The 21,448-nt window shown below is 36.5% G+C and overlaps 1 protein-coding gene across 4 annotated transcripts; it reads left to right on the top strand.

Annotated features, from left to right (window-relative positions):
* Nucleotides 1-1,315: 1,315 nt before the first annotated feature.
* LOC117326021 (membrane progestin receptor beta-like) lies at nt 1,316-21,165 on the top strand. Of its 4 annotated transcripts, XM_033882595.1 has the most exons (3): nt 1,316-1,390; nt 4,115-5,061; nt 20,787-21,165. In XM_033882595.1, the coding sequence occupies exons 2-3, from the start codon at nt 4,176-4,178 to the stop codon at nt 20,882-20,884; spliced, it is 984 nt and encodes a 327-aa protein (XP_033738486.1). In that variant the 5' UTR covers nt 1,316-1,390; nt 4,115-4,175; the 3' UTR covers nt 20,885-21,165. The 4 variants fall into 4 exon arrangements, with proteins under 4 accessions (XP_033738486.1, XP_033738483.1, XP_033738484.1 ...); XM_033882592.1 differs by lacking the exons at nt 1,316-1,390; nt 4,115-5,061 and adding an exon at nt 15,149-15,391 and having other exon boundaries at nt 19,878-21,165; XM_033882593.1 differs by lacking the exons at nt 1,316-1,390; nt 4,115-5,061 and adding an exon at nt 15,541-15,860 and having other exon boundaries at nt 19,878-21,165.
* The last annotated feature ends 283 nt before the right edge of the window (nt 21,166-21,448 follow it).

The raw sequence follows: 21,448 nt of genomic DNA on the forward strand, positions 1-21,448 counted from the left end.
AATAGCAAAAGGCACAACTAGGGCACTAGTCTGATATATTCAGAAAGTTTCAAGGAGCTGCGTCGAACGGTTTTTGAGTTATAGCCCGGAAACAAAAGGAAACAGTAATTTGGTAATTTTGACTACGTTTCCATGGTGAAAGAAAAATACCGAAAATGGAAGGTCCGCAATAGCAAAAGGCACAACTAGGGCACTAGTCTGATATATACAGAAAGTTTCAAGGAGCTGCATTGAACGGTTTTGGAGTTATAGCCCGGAAACAAAAGGAAACAGTAATTTGGTATTTTTGATTAAGTTTCCATGGTGACAGAAAAAATACCGAAAATGGAAGGTCCGCAATAGCAAAAGGCACAACTACGGCACTAGTCTGACATATACAGAAAGTTTCAAGGAGCTGCGTCGAACGGTTTTTGAGCTATAGCCCGGAAACAAAAGGAAACAGTAATTTGGTATTTTTTACTAAGTTTCCATGGTGAAAGAAAAAACACCGAAAATGGAAGGTCCGCAATAGCAAAAGGCACAACTAGGGCACTAGTCTGATATATACAGAAGTCTCAAGGAGCTGCGTTGAACAGTTATGGAGTTATAGCCCGGAAAAGAATCTCGGACGGACACACGGAGGGACGCACGGACGGACGAGCCCAATTTAATATCCCCCGCAAACGCGTTTCGCGGGGGATAAAAAAAATGGAGTGTATTCTAAATAAACCGCTAAATGTAAATTAACTTATGGTAACGGGTTTCTGTAACAAGGTCAGCATTTTTTTTCAACATGGCCACAAAATACTGCGCTTTGCGCTTTATCTTATTTCCCCCTAAAATGTCTAACCGATAAAACAATAAGAGTAGTTAACTGTACTGTTTTTGAAATTATTCAACTCCATATTGAAACTCTTTATCCAAGCACAGGCATTTGTAGTTTTATATTGAATACTAAAAATAATGAAAAATGCCTAGTAGAGATCTATAAACGGTTGTTTATAAATCATTTTTTATTATTCCATATAAAACTACAAATACATGTGATCAAAGAGATATCTAAAACACTACATAGAGTTACAATAATATGGGGTACATGTATATCGATCACAAATAGGATCGTCAAACAATAATGAAACATGATTTATTTATTCATTTATTTTAATCCAAAGTAATGCCATCATCATTAATTTTCTTTTATTTGATAAGATAATAATAGATCTAGGCATTTTTGCGAATCGGTAGTGTTTTTGTGGCCAACGTGAACGTGATTCACTCATCATTTTCCGTATTTCTTTGTCCGGGTATGGCTCTAAAATTAAGACCAACGTTGCATTTCCTGGTGAAGTGACACATTCCGTTCGCGTTCGGAAGTCAAGGCTAGACAGGTGCCTGTTGGTGGAGAACACCGGTAAGTAGAATTATGGAACATCGATCAAGTGAAAGTGAAATGTTCGTTTGCGATGTGGACATTCATGTTTATATCTCTGGCAAGCCTCGCATCATTTGTAAACTATGCCCTGGGAGGCCTAGTAACAACGCGTGACCATGGCCTGATCACTCATGATCATTTTATTTTGACAAGGTCACTGTAGCATGACAGTGGGTCTAGCCTCATTACAGGACTCTGGTCCTCAAGAATTGATACTTTAATGATGCATACTCACATCACTGTCAGAAGTTTTTCTGAAGATAATAACAACTTTATTTTTCTTATCTGATATTGTCAACAAAAATGTTGTTATAGTTTTCTACATTGTAATGTAGCCTATTGCCATTATATAACAAGTAAAAACGATGTATAATTCAGTTCAGTCACATAGGAATTTGACCTTGAAATAAGTAAAGATTGTATTTTATAAATTCGATTGACATAGATGACATGATGATGACATTGTAAATAGTCGTTTACTACATTCCTTGACAAATTATTGATTAAGCCCCATAAATATTCAATGAAACTCAAAACTGACTTGCACTGCATATAGAAAAAGTACCCACCATGCAAATTGTTGATCTTACACAAATAATACTTCCATTTCCAAATTTAGATTTCAAGAATAACCTTCGGCTACACATTACATCTTGTGGTTTTGTGGTCACATTTAATGCATCACTTGGCAGTTTCTGGCAAATAGCAAAATGTACATGTTTTCAGGCATAAATGTACCTCCATAAATGCAAGTGGTATATATACTTGTACTTCACTGACATGATAGATTTGCAGTTTTGGAAGGAACTGAATGAGGTGTTTTGGCTATCAGGTATAAGGGATGTGTATGTAATGTTACATGAACATTGTGTCCTGCGAGCGGGCTGTAAATATAACAGAACAAGATGTGAGTTAAGAAAATGTTACAAGATTCTGTGGTAGGCTTTAATTGTAAGTTATGTACATAGTGATATGGTCGCTTTCTAGCTTCCTGCTAGTTGGAATTTCCTTTAAGCTTAAAGTGGTGGACCAGTAAGCTGAGGGTTGCAGGTTCGATCCTTGGTGGAGGCACAATAATCACTTTCCTGTTACATTTATTGCCATAGACCAGATAAATTTGACCACTCTAATTGTAAGCTGTAGGAGAAAAAGAGGCTTTGCTCAGTCGTTAGAATGGAAGACCAGTAAGCTGAGGGTTTGACCATTGTTAGAGGAACAGTAATCATTGTCCTTTTTAGGCAAAGACCTCTGATGAGGTCTAGCCTAATCTCATCACATTTCTGTTTAATCATGTTCGACCAGACTCTTCTATTTCTGCCTCCTACTTGACAGTACACACATCAAACACAATTATGACAGGCCTATGTAAGTTTACCCCTACTCGATCTAGCGGCATGATTTATTTGGGTATAAAACATCAGCAAATCAATTAATATGAAATAACAACCGTAACCGTTATAGACAGATTATGTATTTCTGTATAGCTACGATAATGTAATCACAGTAATCACAGTATGACATTGATGTAAGCCTTAAAAGGCTTGTGTGATGTATTATCGCCATATCATTACAGAATGAGGTTTGTCAAATAGAAGGTTAGCGACTTCGGATTGGTTGTTTCTTCACTAAATAGATATACATATGGTAATGCACATTTTGTACACTTAAAATAATATGCACTTATTTACACATACTATTTACACTTGATATATATGTATCTTGGCAATTCCTGGTGTAGAACTTTTCTTTGAATTAAAAACACATTTTCACACATAATGTAGCTCGATCTGGATGATGGGCAGATGGAGGTCCTCCTAAAGACATGAATGGACATGAAAGGACCTGCATTATGGACTAAAATTCACAACGAAAATTAGCTACTATTAATTCCTGTTCAGGTGCACTCAATCCCATTCAGGTCTGCCATGTTTGTCAGTTCAATTAGCGACCCATTTATCAAGCTTTGAAATACATCAAACAAATTTTTCAATAAAACTGGTATTTTAATATGTAATAAGATCACTTCTTGCATAAAATTACACATTTATAAGCAATAAACATCTTTGAATCCCAAGTAGCACACCACAGTAAGACAGCCTGGCCATGGGTGATTTTTTGTTAAGCAAATAACTCCTGTATTATGATATGCATAAAAAATGAAAAAATAAATGTAAACTATAATTGGTATATTCATTATGAAGTAGTACATACAGGCTTTACGTTTATTAAAACTGCAATAAATAAATTGGTTCCGGATTTTAAATTTCCGGATTTTCTGAAAGCGTGTTTACACAGGAAACAAGATTAATTCTGTCTTTGGTATAGAAATATTTATTGTCAAATAGGTTTCAGAAAAAAAAAATTGTGTAGAGAATTGTGTCATTTTGGGTCAAATACAATATTTTGCAATTTTAATGGGTTTTTTTTAAGTTGTTACCGTGGTATTCACATTTCTAAATAGAACCATATAATTGGATGCATTTTATATATAAATTAATGTCTGAATTTGTACCAACTTGGTCTAAATGTGAATATGGTATCATGAACTCCATTATCACTTTGTCTAAATGATTTGACATAATGACCACTGTGGAATGTCTACTGATTTATCAGAACTCATTCAAATGGTATATAAGTACAATTTGACACACTAAGGAAGTCATACTTGAAAACTGATCTAACTGTTTTTGTTCTTTCTTGCAGGAGGAGCCATTGATTAATACAGTAGTCCTATCTGTATGAGAAAAGACCTGACATACAGAAGATGTTGACATCCTTAGCTCCCACCACCACCAAGAAGGGTGTGCCAGTTGTATTTCATGAACCACATGTGGAGACTGGGTTCCGCACCCCTCATCAGCCCTGGCGCTACTATGTCTATAGCCTATTTCAGAAACACAACGAATGCATGAACTGTTGGACACATCTGGCCGGTCTGTTCTTTGCTATGAGCAGGGCTGTTGGCTTTGCACAGAACTACAGCATGCTAGGGGATCCCCACATGTGGCCCCTCACAGCTGGTCTGATCACAATGGTACTGATGTACCTGTGCAGTACAACTGCTCACTGCTTCTCTAACAGATCAGAACTTGTGCATTACACAGCCTTTATGATAGATTATGCAGGTATTGGATTATTCGGAGTGGGCAGTGTCATCCTTCATCACCACTATTGCCATGACGACGCATGGGTGAACTCGTGGCTCCAAACTAATGCTGTCCTTGTGGGGGTGATCCTTGGGGTGATTGTTTGCTTCTGTTGCAGTGTGTCCAAAGTTATATACAAGCGACCTTACCCAATAGCCAGAAAAATTTGGCAAGTATCATCGGTGGTAGCAATTTACACTTGGTTAAGCCTACCCATACTACTGCGTCTGTTCCAGTACGCAGCTGTTGGGGTGTGGCACACCAGTCTGGATCACCACATACAGCAGATGATCTGGTTTGCTGTGGCAGGATTCTTCTTCAGCTCGGACGTTCCTCAACGCTTCTTTCCCGGGAAGTTTGACTTTGTCGGCCACAGTCATCAGATTTTCCACCTTTGTATCATCATGGTGACGGAGAAACAGCTAGACGGCATCACTCACGAACTGGAGCGACTCGCACCAAAGTTTTCTACCATGGTTCTTCCTACTTTCTGGAACAGTATAGGAGCAGTGATATTAGTAATCATATTTAATAGTATTGTAGTATACTTTTTCCATCTCTATGTGAAGGAAAAGTTAGTTAGTGAGAAAAAGGAAGAGTAAATGTATTGCGGTATGAAGGCAGCATTGTATGTTCATAAGGGTGAAGGAGTTTGGTTATCTCCCCTGCCAAACTTGGGCCTGACTGTGGTTGTGTTATAGAGTAAAAGTCCAGGCCATGATTCGAATTTAGACAAGTCTTCTTACCTAATCCAGAATTTCATAGCTAATATTAAAATTGTTTACTAAACACAACATGAAATTTAGTAGTCCCTGGTGGTAAGTTGAATCGTACACAGTTTCAGGCACATAACAGTTTGTATTAAATATTGATGTACTATACATAATAATCAGTCTTTCTGTGATAGAGAGGAATATATATCTTAGAAGGTGTTTAATCAAAAACAAAGACAAATCAGAAGATTCTCCAATAATGCTACTGGTACATACAAGTTTACAAGTCAATGATGTAGTTCAACATTACTTACTGGTACCATTCTTTACACACAATCGGTACAATGTGACTGAATTGATATTAACAAAGAAAGAAAATTATGTAAGACATATTAATTCTCAGTGAAAATTGAATAATTTCAAAGATGTAGAGTCCTCAGTAAAACAAAAGCTTAATGAATTATGATAAAAAAAATTATTTGCTATGAATATTATAGAAACACTTAGCACCTGTCAATGATGAACTGGTTTATAGGACATTTGTCTTGTGAAATGATTGAATTGTCTGTCCACATTAATTAGGCCAAATTGACAGTCACTTTGTGCTCTTAAGTTTTATTAACGGTCTTGTTTGTTTTATTAACATGTAAACTTGTTTGCCTTGAAGTGTATCGACCTGTCCAGCTATTAAGATCACATGTCTCCAGTAGATTTGATAAGTTATAGGAGTCTTGCATTATTTGTAACAGAATGCCCAGATGAGTCTAGAGGAAGAGTGAGGAAGAGAGAGGAAGAGAGAGAGAGAGAAAAAGAAAGAGAGAGAAAGAGCAATATTATACAGAGAGGGAATTTAGATTATGTTTATTTGTTTGATTTATATATATATATTGCCCCATAAACAGTAGTGTTGGGAATCGCCACTTGCAAACAAAACATTATCGTGATAAATATCACAATTTTGAAATAATATCTCGATGCAACGCGATGCATATCACCAGCGAATTTACTGTCTTAAAACCAATAAATAATCCCAAACATGTTCAGCGATCATTGATGGAGTATTATATATTGAGCTTAAACTTGATATTTGAAATTTCCGAACATGTTTATTATTATAATACAGTTTTATTGATATTGTATAAAGAGTAATTGTTAGCAAAAAGCAAAAGAAAACTACTTTTGCAATATATCATATTTCAAAAATAAATCGCAATATTATCATTGTCGACAATATATGCATTGCATCGAGAAAATCACCCAACACTAATGAACAGTCAGGGTCCCCATGTAGCAGCTTGTGGCCACCTCACTAGATAACATATTGAAGGCCTGTTGTACAGTCAAACCCTTTTGGGAAATCTCCTTCAGGTAATAAGTCACTATAAAAATGTTGTTTACCAGGTAAGTTAAAAATATTAATATGAAATACATACATTTGTGATTTATGTTACTAGAAACATATTTGATATAACTGTGTAATCATCAATAATCTTAAGTATCATAAAATTTTATATTCAGTTTATGAACATTCCACAGATGTGCCCAAAATACTCTTTTTATTTCATAGAGTAGAGTATGTAGTGCTGAATATTTTGAACTGCTCAGGTGAAAGGTTATTTGTTAAGCATTGCAGATACAGATGTACTGATACTGTGTAACGTGAAATATCTATAGCTAGCTTTTTTTTTTTTTTTTGATTTTTGGGTTTGAAGGTAAGACATTTTTTGGTAGCTGTGATATCCAGTATCAAGGTGAGCAATACAGGCTCTATGGGCCTCTTGTTTTGTACACACTTCTGTGGATATCCAATACAAAACAAGAAATGCAGTACAGCAATTGAACTAATTGGTTTTTATCAACCAGAAAAACTACAAATTCAGGGGCTGGGATATCCAACATACATACATAAAGTTGTTAAGAGTTCTACGACACCCAGCAGACGGATTCCACATGGAATACAAGAGTCTAGACTTAGAAGTAGATAAATCTGTAGGTAGAGATGACCGTAATAACGTCTTACTGGGTATACATAGCTACAAAACTACAAATGTTTATTTTGTATTGCACTGTGCGTGATTTCATCACTTGTAGATTTATTATCTGGGGGAAATATAGCAGGAATTTTAGTAGTTTTTTTTTAGAAAAAGATTGATAATATATGTTTTAAAATTGTTTGCAATTCTCATTAAGAGCAATGTTTGATGTTCTTTTGACCACTACTAGTAATTGAATCCAATCCAGTGTTATCACAGTCTGAAGTCTCCTAAAATAAGACACAAATTTTATTTTTTCTTAATCTTTACATCATTATATTAAGACTAGTCGACTTACACTTTTAAGCTGTGCAATCTTATGTGTTTGTGTTGATTCTACAATACATTAACTTTTTTTCATTCTCATATTATTTACATTCAAAGCTTTACTTTTTTCTATACTTCTGTAATGGGAAATGTTGATACCGGTGGTAAGCTGTTGGTCAGTATGGTGTGAGCTGTTTGTAGTTTAGTCTGAATTATTTTGACATTTTTATGACTTTTAACATTGTTCTAGTATTGATTAATCAACACCAAACATATGGTCAAAAGTGAAAAAAAAATGCCATAATAATTCAGACTGATCAAAGACAAATATCTGTTAAATCTGACTCGGGCATTGATTATCACACCGAGTTTCAGCCAGATTTTATATATTAAAAGCTTTTTATAAATACAGTAATGAAAAAAAAATATACATTGATTATATATTTCCTGATACTGATCAGCTGTCTTTCCTGTTCTTGTTGAGAGTGTTTTGTGAAAATATGTATAAGCATAATAGCTTGCTACATGTTGAATTTTGTTATCATTTGCTACAATCTGGTTATTTTGTAGATATATATAATATACATATTTGAACATATCCGCAACATTTTTTGTTCCGGATGTTTTTCTGGTATATATGTTATACATGTACAATGGCTCTTTTGTTAATTTACCTCTTTTTTAATTTTAATTTTTTTTTTTTTTTCGTATTGTTGAATCATGTTTTTAACTTATATATTGAAATTCAAACTTTTCATATTACTTTGAAAATAACTGAATATTTTGTTTTTCAAGAATTATGTTACTGATTTTGTTTTGTGTGTTTGCCTTGGGATTTTGTGTTGCCCACTGTTATTTGGGACCAGGCTTTTTTAAAAGTCCTAAAATTTTTGACAAGCTTTTGAGTTTTTGCTGGTGATGGAGAGCAAGTGATCCCAAGTCTTCATTTTACCCAAAATAAAAACATTTAGCTTTTTTCTCATTTACATGCATGAAAATTATGATTATTTCTGAGAGGATTAGTCCTGTGCCTTTACCCAATCTAGTGACCAAGTCTAAATTATAGACATTTTTTCTAGAGATGCATATGACATTTGACTAAAGATATTTACGATGTGGATTATATAACACAGGGACTTTGCACAAATACTAATACTGCACATATACAGTAGTTGTCATATATGACCAGTGGAGTTGAGCATCTGCCATGTCCCTGTGCTATATAACAATAATCCTGCAGAAACATGACCACATTCACATCTTTGATCTCCTCAGTTTTGTTTTGTGGCAATTTCTAAGAAATACAGATGACTGAATCAAGATATTAAATTCTAGTTTATCAACTGATATTGACAATTAATAAGTTGGTGCTGCTTTAACTAAACCCTTTGTTTATTTGATATTCCTTTTCACACAGGAGTAAATATGAAATTGAGTACATATGTACATGTAGTTAAGATATCAATTACAAATCAGTCAAGAAAGAAAATCGGAAAAGATATATAATTTCAAAGAAAAATATAACAAACCACATTGCTTTAAATATTGTTTATTCATCAGCAAATCAGCATTGTGATTTTCTATTTGATCTCAAGCTTGTTTTAATTCATAGTGCTTTATTATTAGTCATTGTGATAATGATGATCAGTCCTCACTATTGACCTTATGCCCCCTATATACTGTTGATCAGACCTGATGTCCCCATGTAACACTGTTGATCAGACCTGATGTCCCCATGTAACACTGTTGATCAGACCTGATTTCCCCATGTACACTGTTGATCAGACTTGATGTCCCCATGTACACAGTTGATCAGACCTGATGTCCCCATGTACACTGTTGATCAGAATTGATGTCCCCATGTACACTGTTGATCAGACATGATGTCCCCATGTTACACTGTTGATCAGACCTGATGTCCCCATGTACACTGTTGATCAGACCTGATGTCCCCCATGTACACTGTTGATCAGACCTGATGTCGCCAAAAATACTGTTGATCAGACCTGATGTCCCCATGTACACTGTTAATCAGACCTGATGTCCCCATGTACACTGTTGATCAGACCTGATGTCCCCATGTACACTGTTGATCAGACTTGATGTCGCCAAAAATACTGTTGATCAGATATAATGACATCCAAAATGTGCATGTTTGAAGAGTTTTATTTAGTTTTAAAACAACTATGCTATCCTTTTTGTGTATCATATTGTGATTTCAAAGCCAGTGTTAGTTCTGATGATCCCATTTCTGCCTGTACTAGTGTATTCTCACAGTTTGTTGTAATCCAAGAAAAGTCCACCAACATTAGTCGTGATGCCTACAAGGTATATGATAATCATGATAATAATTCATTAGTTATATAACGAATTTTGTGGCCTCAAATATACAGGGTTTCATGAATCAGCCAACAATTAGTACGTAAAAGTGTAACATTCACTTATGTTACATTGTTTTCTATTTTTCGTTGAAGCTGAATCTCAAACAATACTCTGAACTAAGATTTGTTTTTATTTAGTTTTGCATGGAAAATGTAGATCAAATTGTGTTTTTGATTCGAACAAACTGTAACATTTTTTTTTTTGAAATATCAGATTGATCAAGTGAAGTACTTTGGTGCCAGAAACAAACAAATCATGTACATGTATATTATAGTCATATTGTTCTCATGTTGAAACAGGTTGGTTTATCACCTGTTCTCAGGTTGAGGTAAGTTGATACTCACATTGAAGTAGACTGAAACACTCATATTTAATAAGTTCATGTTGTCCTCATGTTTGAAGCAAGGATGAGCCAATAATGGCTTATCTCCCTTTGTGATGTCAAGACCATTAAATAATGAATACCAATTTTGAATTATCTCCCTTCGTTTGTGATGTCGGGACCACAGATAGTAAATATCAATAATAACTTATCTCAGGCTGTTTGTGATGATAAGACCACTGAATTATAAATTCTAATTTTGACTTATCTACCTTTGTTTGTGGTGTCAGGACCACAGATGACAAATGTCAATAATGACTTATCTCCCTTTGTGATGTCAGGACAAATAACTATAAATACCATTAATCACTTATCTCCCTTTGTTTGTAATGTCAGGGCCACTTAATTATAAATACCAATGATGAACATCTCCCTTGTGATGTCAGAACCTCTAAATCATAAATATCAATTATGACTTTTATATAAGACATTATATTTTAAGTACAATAATGAATTACCTCCCTTGGATAGTGATAAACGGACCAATTTATTATCTGTAATGATGTAGTAAGGACCACAACTACACCCATTATGGTGAATTATCTCCCTTTCTTAGATAGTTTATTTCCCTTGTGTGTAGGACCACTGTATTACTAACAACAGCAATGGAGAGTTATCTCCCCCTTTTAAGAGATCCGTCTGTACAAATGATGACTTACCTCTGTTTGGTAGAGGTTCAAGTATCACTACATCATATACGTACCAGCTTCAAGTTCCCTTAATAATCAAATCATCCTGACATATCTAAATACAGTTGATGAGTTATGCTTGTACATACATGGATTTAACTCGGTCCTTCTTATATTTGTTTTCATGTTTTTCTCTATCATTTTAGGATTTGTGATAATTTTCATGTAATGTCAAAATAAGCAATGTATTATTATAAATGGATGTATTTAAGTTAATGTCTTTATTTAATGGACTAGCATTACGAGAAATAAAGTCACTGTCAGCTTGAACGGTCTCTATTACATACACACCAAGAAAATCAATCATGTATAAAGCAGTGATCATTTTATGTGATAAGCTGATATCAAAATGACTCCTGAACAGACATGGGTCAAAAGGAAATATGAACAATTCTTAAATTAAATGTGTGAGAAATAAAGACATTTAAAGGAGCATTCCTTCGTTTGGACAGCAGAAACATGCAAAATTTCAATTGATGAAATCTATGTCCGAACAAGGATTAAATGAATGTTTGTGCCTACTAGTAATGACATTAACGCTGAAATGTACAGAAAAATGACGAATTTACACAAATACCGTCTGTCTTTGCGGTTATTAGCGATACTTCGGGACGAATTAAGAATTTTTAGGACTGAATACTTGAAGAACTTTACCTTGGGAGTAAAACTGCCGGTTATAATGTAAAGATTATAATTCTACTTATTGGGAGAAAATATATATTTTCCATTAAGTTCCATTTTGACGACCTAAACTTTATTCAAACGAAGGAATGTCCCTTTATGTCTTAGATGTGTGTCATCACGTGCGTGATATGTAAGTGGGTGAGGTATGTATAATACTTAGTTATAGTGTGGTAGCTGTGTGGTATTCGGGGCACATGAATGACATATTAGTTGGAAACCGTCACCTGTGTGATGTTTGATACATGTGTGTAACACCTCTGTGTTTTCATGTGTTTCTGGAAAAACAGCATTGCACAATTGTGATTTTTAATAAAATTGCATCACACGAAGAATCTTGTTGGTTTCTTTTTTGTTTTGTTTTTTTCGTCATCATGAGTCGGTTGGCTATTCAAAACGTGTGTGGTGTGTCGTCACATGTTCGTTAACAATCAGTATCGTTATAATTATATCTTTGGAAGTACTGGGAGGTTATTTTTCGACTTTGTTAGTTGATTCCCCCAGATGTAAGTACGTAAGAACCACACTAAGCACCACCAACTCCAGATATATATACATCCGGAAATAAGAACCACACTAAGCAACCACCAACTGCAGATATAATATACATCCGGAAATAAGAACCACACCAAGCACCACCGTCTGATTGGCTAATTTCATCACTTTCTCCCATTCAATTCTGAGTCCGGTTTGGAAAACAAAATGGCGGACATTTGGCCATCTTGGATTTTGAAGTTGAAAGTTTGCCATCATTAATTCTTGAGAAATACTAGAATTATAAAAAGGGAAAAAGGAGAAGAAGGGAGCGATACAAAATGATTGTTCTTACATAGAACGAATCGAATGAAGCTCTGAAGAGATCGGTAGTAGAATTATGTAGGTAGATGAAATTTTGTATTGAAAAAAAGAAGTTTGAAAATGGCGATCGTTGATTCCCTTGTCTCCATATAAAGGTACTTCTGGCTGCTTTTTATACGACATTAAGACTAGACATGTCCCTGTGAATTGACAGAGCTATCGCGAACCACCCGACAAATTAATCGTCCAAGAAACCATGAGATTTCCCGTTATTGCTAACCATGAAAAAAGTGAATTATCGCATATCAGACACAATAATATTCCAGCAAAATGAATCGGTTCCAACCATTTGTAAAGACTGTTATTAACACATTTCTCCCTGATGTTTTAATTAGTCTTTCGCATTACACAAGATTATTTTAACCAGCCATCATCAAATGTTGAGCCTTCGTCGTCCGTCCGTAAACAATCCTTTCTGTCGCTATTCCTGTAGATCTGATCGATGACGGTACGCTAAAAATATAGTGTTCAGTATCTCTTGAAATCGGCTAGGGAAAATTATACAAATATTATCAGAGGAAGGAGCAGTAATTCTTTACGCGTATATTACATTTCAATAAAATCCATTGAAAAAGAAAGACATATATTTATTAGAAAGTCAAAATAAGTAAAATATATAGTAAAAAGATTATGCGTACATGACAGTTTTGTGACTTGAGTTTGTAGAAAGTCCCGAACGTACTAAAAAGACTGGAGAATTTGGAATAACATGTTAACACGACATGCCACTATATTCACAGTATCATCTTCACTAATGTCATGGAATTAAATCACAAATGCGAGTCAATGTTAAACTCTCCAACCATTTCGAGGTAGGCCAAAATTAATCCGGAGATTTCTGATTTTTATTTTTTTATTTTTAAAGAAGTAAAACTTATAACGTGTATTGTCTCCAAGATACCTATTTCACAGAGAAAAATGAGGAATTTATAAGAAATTAATGAATTCATGTTTTTGTTTAAAAAAAATCTCTTTCTTTCAGGTCAAATGCTAGGGGAGTTTCGACTGGTTAAATAACAATTTTGGAGTCAAAGTGTTGAATGAGAAAAGATTGGTCTGGAAACTTTTTAGTAATATGAAATAGAAATTGAAGGTACATTATAACAAAATTACTATTGTTTTAATACCCTTGATTAAACGTTCGCACCATATTCATTTATACTCTGTGCAGAATGTTATTCATTTGAATAACAATTAACAGAAGTATAAAAGGCATAAACGTTGATAATTATCCGATCCTTCTTTCGCAATATGCGGATGATACTTACCTTATATTAAACGGGTCAGAATGCTCTCTCTCTCTCTCTCTCTGGGAATCAACGGAGGAACTAAAAACATGGAAACAAATGTCAGGGTCTTAAAATTAGCTTGGATAAAACACAGATTGTATGGATAGGGTGTCAACTCAACTTAAACTGTGGGGTTGAACGGTTAAATCTTTTAGGACTAGAATTCCATGTAGACCTTTTTTAAATAGCTAAACGGAACCATGATAAAAAAAAACTTGTTAAACTCACATCTCTCATCAAGTGTCTCTTACTCCTTTAGGAAGAATTAGCATAATCAAATATCTACTTATCTCACAGTTCAATAATCTTTTAATAGTTTTTATTAAAAAAATTTAACTTCAAGTGGCTAAAAATAATTGTCACTACTGGGAAGATGTATTTCACAGGGACTTGAGAATGTGTTAGTGTACATGTATTTGAACCTTTCCCTGGTGTGTATAGCACATTTTGAGACGTTTTGGGGGGCTAGATTAAAATTCGGTAAAAATGACACCCCGGTGTTCATATATACGACCCATATATATGAACACCGGGGTGTCATTTTTACCGAATTTTAATCTAGCCCCCCAAAACGTCTCAAAATGTGCTATACACACCAGGGAAGGTCCAAATACATATACATTGTAGACTGTAACAAATTCTCAAGTCCCTGTGCTGTATTTCAGGCTTGGTATAATCTTACAGATAAGAAGAACTTGTTATGTATATTAATAATGACGAGTGGTGGATAGTCAAAACAACATTATGGTATTGTTGTAAAATGGTACAATGCAGGAGTTAGTATTGTAAATGATTTGATAAAACACAATACAACTTTTTCTTTTTATAATTTTAATGAATTCTGTACTAATAGAATTTTTCCAAAGTGTTAAGAAATACTTGAGACATATTACATCTCCAAGTACAACATTGACTTTTCCCATTATTCAGCAAATAAAAGCATGAAATAGCTAACAGGCCCTTTTTGCATCTCTTGGCGGCATAATGAAAAATCTTGGCATTTCTGCGAAACGTCTCGCTCTTGGTAACTCCGGAATAAAATACACGCCACCATTTATTCGCCATTATGTCGTCATTGTATACGACGGCGATTTCCATGACGTCATACAAACGTTAATTTTCGAGAAACACAATCAACTTGTTTCAATGTTTTTCACATACACTTGTTCAAATCGTTATTTGGTTGTCATGGACGGGTATGAAGGGATTTTCCACGAAGCTTAAAACGGACCGTTGGCAGTAAAGAGTCAACGTTTGCATAGCAGTGACGTCACAGTCGATAGCCCTGTCAGCCGTATCTTAGCGGATGTCATTCAAATTTTGATATACTTGTTAGAATCCTTTTCAATGTATGTATATACTGTACTGTGTAGTGTATGTGTGCTCTTGAGGCGTATATATACATGTATGTACACTTGAGGCTTTCAACAGCTGTCGTAACTCTGATCGAGATGTAAAGTCGCCGAGTTTCCGTGTCTCCAAAATCATATAAAGATGCTGACTGATTTACTGGATTCACGCCGGAATGCAGCAATACAAGGTAAACCTTAATACTGGCATGGACAGCACGTGTATGATTTTCAAATTCTTGCAGTGTCATGTATGCAGGCAGCAGTGGCTTATTGGCTCCTGTAACAAGGGTGGGGCTTATAAAAATACGGATAGGGCTGCCGGTTACGATGTTATACAGATGGTGTTACAAGTACCGGTTACTCTAAAGATGTACAGTGATAAAGATGATGCGAGTAACTAGTGTGCTGGAATGTTATGGCACGTGTGTATTTTACCGGAATGTTTTAGCAATGGTGTAGCTTAGCATATGTATGTGTGATTCACGTGGTTGCTCATCCATGCAAGTGTGTCTTAGTGTTGTAGGCAGGTATACAGCAGCACAAAAGTACACTGTTTACGCTGTCTTCATAGCATGTCAAGGAAGACGACTGGGTACCGATTTAATAGTCAAAGTACATGACCATTAGTGATGGCGTGTGACCTCGCCCACACCAGAGGTATGTAGCCTTGAGATAGTAAGTCGGTCTGGTAGCCGCGGGGATGAATGACATTATTATCTTTCTCGTTTTCAGTATTGTTAAGGGCAAATTACTCGATGCAAAAATCCTTCAAATTACATCACCATGACGAAAAACTGTCCAGATATTGTTTTCACATACACAATATGTAGTTTTATTATTATCACCAGAGACCTATAGTATATAGGTCTCTGTTATCACTGAACAGAGAAATTGGAACATCAAGAACAAAAATTTTAGTTTCCAACTGTGCCACGCCCATCCTACACATCGTAATAACAGTAATCGATAGTAACACGTGCAATCTCCCTTAGAATGTTCATTACCTTCCCCTCCACCCCCGCGGCTAAGCGTGTGGCCAGGCAACGGTTCTGGCTGTGTTGTAGTGGTCAGCTGATTTCATATTACGCCATCTGATCTGATATGGCGCATTAGACACGACTGCTGGAGACACAGGGGCAGTAGTGTAATGGCATACATTCCGAGAAAGGTCAAGTGACCTTTCAGTCGGCGATTCTGACACAGTCCACGGAGAGATCGATTCTGACAGTCCTTTGCTATCAGATGATATACCAGTCAATTCCACGCACTGGGCATATCATCTTATTATCACATTTTTTTTGTATTTCGTACATGTGTGACTGAACACGGACCCAGAATCGTCAACATGAGACCATAGGTGCTTAGCACGTATATATGTCCAAGACCGATTATAGACAAGTATATAGAGGTATTAGTCTATAATCGGTCTTGGACATATATACGTGCTAAGCACCTATGCTAGCTCTCTCACCAGCGAAATATTGCAATTTTGTCTCAAAGCATGAAAACCTTTCCTTCGTCGTCAGCTGAGATTGACCGAGTTGACGGCCAATACTAGAGTGGCCCCCTGTCTCTAGAATATTAAAATTATAAATAAAATTGACCATTATGATTTTGATCCATAGGATATGTCTGATCCTAAGTTTCAAACTAGGGGCAGATAATCTAGAATTAGAATTTAGCTTGGCAATTCATAACAAAACAACTTGGGGTCTGGTGTCCAGTCTAGATCAATACAAGCCTCTGAGCGTTTAACTTCTGAAAAAAATGGTATCGCTTGTTTAGGTTTGATACGAGTTTATGCCAGCTGAACTTTCACATTTTATCATGGGAGAAATGGTTCACGCTCTACGCTATACCGTACTCACAGAATATGTCCACCAAGCGTCATAACATATTTTGCAATTTCAAACTCAAGAAAAAACCTTTCTTGTCTGAATAATTCCACTTGATTATATGGATCTGAGCTTGTCCAGGACGAACATTCCATGTAAGGAAACAACCAACATCCAGATTAGGGATTCCATTCTTTGATTTTCCCGAGTAGATGTAACCAAACATTTGTGTCAATCTCGCTTCAGGACAACGGCGTTTCTCAACATTTATTGATGGCATCTTACTCCCCATCTCACGTATCCAACCCTCGATTTAGGTCATAGCGGCGCCTTCTCTATATGATTGGCTTTGGGTTCCGTCCTCTCACCGAGACATACCAGAGTCTATAAAAATGGTAGTTACTACTCCTGCGCTCAGGGAGATGGAAGACAGGTTCTCCCTTTGTCCGGATAGGAAGTCCTGCTTCGACAGTATGTTCCAGTGAGGTTGCACTATAAAGTCGGCATTAGTTCGGAACGGCCGCTTTTTCACAAGGAGACAAAACACCATCATACCGCATCCTCCCAAACCAACACACTAACCACACGCATCTCGAACACAGGGAAGGCCTTCCTTAATAAATAACCTTAGCTATTGATAGAATGTTAATCAATACTAAATCAAACCAAACAAAACCTTAAAACGTCAGACAATAACATGAAGCCTACTGGACCCGCCAAGCATCAGTTGCTAATAATGATCAAAGTCACCCTCCAAATTATCTAAAATCGCACGTTTGCTATTTTTAGAACTAATTAAACGCAATAAGTGCATCATCACCGGTACCCACGGTTGATTGACTAAGCTACGCTTGTATCTTGTAGCGTAGTGCAATCAACCGTGGGTATCCGACAATGTAGCTGCATTCAGAGCGGCAGGGAGAGCACAGGCCATACACATATATTTTGTACTGAATACATTTTAATGTCTGCATAATCAGAATTTTATATACATATATTGTCACAAACAAATGTGTGTTGCTTTCAGGTAAGATACGTACGCTTGTCTGACGGATCTAATATACCAGGAAACCAAGATGTTTCACAGAGGATTATGGGGTCAATTGACATTTTGAAAGAGAAATATCTATATTTATCTGATCAGCAATTCTACAAGTCTGAATTAATTCTTCCTTACTCTCCCGAGAAACAACTGCAAACCAATCATCAATATTTTACAAGGTCGCAGTAACATACGGGGACATATGGAGAATAAATTAAGGAAGCGTACATCATAGCATTAAAATGAGGATAATCACACTGATAGCATTATCACTATTAACCCGACTCATTCTTGTGCAAGTTTAAATATTCCCTAAGTTTTTTTTCTGTATAATTAGGACACTATCTAAACTAAGGGTCAGATATTACGTTGTGTTTGTGTGCTGATTTATGTATCCATTGGAAATGTTCTCTTGTCTACTGATGAGCATTATATAGAACTGAACAGCGTAAGTTGGGATCACTAACTTTCCTGTGTTGAGGCTTTCCTTCGGATATCAGAAACGTGAATAATATATATCTTAATAAAATCTAGGCCCGAATGAGAATTATATGAGTTTTTGTGCCTACCAGTTATGAAATTAACGCCGAAATATACAGAAAAATGGCGTTTCGTACACAAATATCGTCTTCCTTTGCGGTAATTAGTGATACTTCGGGTCGAATTGAGAATTCATATGATATAATACTTGGAGCACTTTGGTTTCCCTTGAGAGTAAAACTGTCGTATTAATTTAAAGATTATAACTTACTACTTTACTACACATTTCCCATTAAGTTTCATTTTGGCGACATACACTTTATTAAAAGAAGGAATGTCCCTTTAATTCGTGATTGTGTCCTTGGGCATGATACCGGCGCAGTACTACATCAGCCACTGCCTCTAAATAATACTATTTACGAGCTGGAGGCAACATATCAAACGAACAAAAATGTCACCTAGAATGACTATGGTGGTAACGAAAATTAGAAATATTGAGACTGGTTTGTTAGTTTTAGAAAACGCGTGACTAGAATCTTAACACTAATTAAAATTCCCTGATAGTATATATAAAACACAGGTCTGGACTCTGTATGGAGTAGTCGAACCCAGTTTAATCGGATTGTATCCTATACCGGTTAGTACTTTTGAGAATATGCATGCAACGCTATTGTCCTGATCGATAAATCGCTGGTAGTGTTGTAACATTTTGGCTCAGTGTCAATGATACACTTCAATGAATTTCATTCCTTTATTAAAATCTGTCACACGTGCTTTTGTTCACAGTACAGAGCCGTGTTATTAGTGTGTATGTGTACTGTATGTGTGCTTGTGGTATTGAAGATGTCTGTGTATAACACTCTAAAACAATACATTATTAACGAACATTGTACTTGTGTGGTTCCCGATCAATATCGGTACTCCCTGGCTCACAAAATATTAAGTATTCTATGGGAATACATCCCTGTGCATGAGGAAGGGCGTTCCATGTTCGGACTTCCTTCCGTCATATGGAGATAATTCACAACGAACTGACAACATTGACATGAGTTCAATAACGTACCCATACGGGGCTTGGTTTTGAAGACCCTGATTGAGTTTTAGCTTTGTAGGATCTGTCTTGGGAAGGGTGTTTGGAGGGCCACTGAGTTAGGTAAGAAAATACCAACAACCATTTTTTTTTTATCTTGGACTCCAGGATTAATGTATCCTTCTGTTATTGGCAATCAGAGTGAAGTAGATAGAATATCATATGGTTCTCTCTTTAAGGGCTACAATTGTGGCAAACTAGTATATATTTATCCTTCTTTGTTAAAGGGAATCGGAGTGAAGGAGACAAGATGCCAACGCCCCTTGTTCCCACCACCACAAGGCAGTGTGTACCGGAAGTGTTCCATGTGCCACATGTGGAGACTGGGTTCCGTACCCCTCACCAGCCCTGGCGCTACTACCTTTACAGCTTTTTCCAGAAACACAATGAATGTGTCAACTGCTGGACCCACTTACTGGGCATGTTCTTGGCACTCCTCCGGGCCGCACAGTTCGCACAGAACCACAGCATGATTGGAGATCCCCACATGTGGCCCCTTACGGCAGGTCTGATCACCATGGTGCTGATGTACCTGTGTAGCACGGTCGCTCATTGTTTCTCCAACAAATCAGAACTTGTATATTACACAGCCTTTATGATAGACTATGCGGGTATTGGACTATTCGGGGTAGGCAGTGTCATCCTCCATCACCACTATTGCCATGACGACCCCTGGTTGAACTCGTGGCTCCAGGCTAACGCTGTGGTGCTGAGTGTTGTTATGGGTATGCTCGTGTGTTTGTGCTGTAGCGCCTCCCTGTTCCTATACGAACCACCCTATCCTTTCGCGCGGACAATGTGGCAGATGTCGTCCGTGATCTCCATTTATCTGTTGAACACAGTTCCAATCGTACTCCGGCTTGTCCAGTACGATAGGGTTGACCTTTGGCACTCCAGTCTGGACCACCACATACAACATATGATTTGGTTTGCTGTGGCAGGATTCTTCTTCAGCTCGGACGTTCCTCAACGCTTCTTTCCCGGGAGGTTTGACTTTGTCGGCCACAGTCACCAGATTTTCCACCTTTGTATCATCATGGTGACGGAGAAACAGCTAGACAGCATCACCCACGAACTGGAGCGACTCGCACCGAAGTTTTCTACCATGGCTCTTCCTACTTTCTGGAACAGTATAGGAGCGGTGATTCTGGCGAGTTTTTTCAACGGACTTGTGGTTGTGTTTTGTCATTTCTACGTTAGAAATATGTTAGATAAGAAAAAGAAGGTTGAGTAGGTATACAATGAGTTTTGGGACATTTGAGTCCTGGATTCATGCTTTTCCTATGAGATTCCACGTCATGTTTTAGTGGCGGGACTCGACTTATTTTAGAAGTGGGATAATTGGTGTTCTGGGAGAATCCTGCACTAATTACTGGTATAAGATATAAAGCACTGTGATATTTACGTCAACTGTTTTAAGCACGTAATCATGCAATTTTTGTTACATTCTTAATACATTTATAGGTTTACATAATGTATATATATGACGTTTGATAAAGTATTTATATAATATGACAGCATTGTTGTTAGAATTTATATCCGAACTGCGTATTGTCTGGTTTTTGGCCCTATGTTAAACAAAGTGAAAATCCCTGCAATTAGTAAGAAGAGACTTAACTTGGGGTCTTTTTGCTGCCTTCATTTTGGCCTTCAGTTCAGCGTTCGTCCTTTTGAGAAAGACTTTGGGCATAGGAAACTGTGACATACCTAAATCTTCAAATGTATTTGGCGTGTTTGCTTGACACAATTGAACGAGGGAACATAACGCGTATATTTCGGTATCGGTATAATGATGGTA

Source organism: Pecten maximus, chromosome 4 (genome assembly GCF_902652985.1).
Source record: "Pecten maximus chromosome 4, xPecMax1.1, whole genome shotgun sequence".
Classification (NCBI taxonomy): domain Eukaryota; kingdom Metazoa; phylum Mollusca; class Bivalvia; order Pectinida; family Pectinidae; genus Pecten; species Pecten maximus.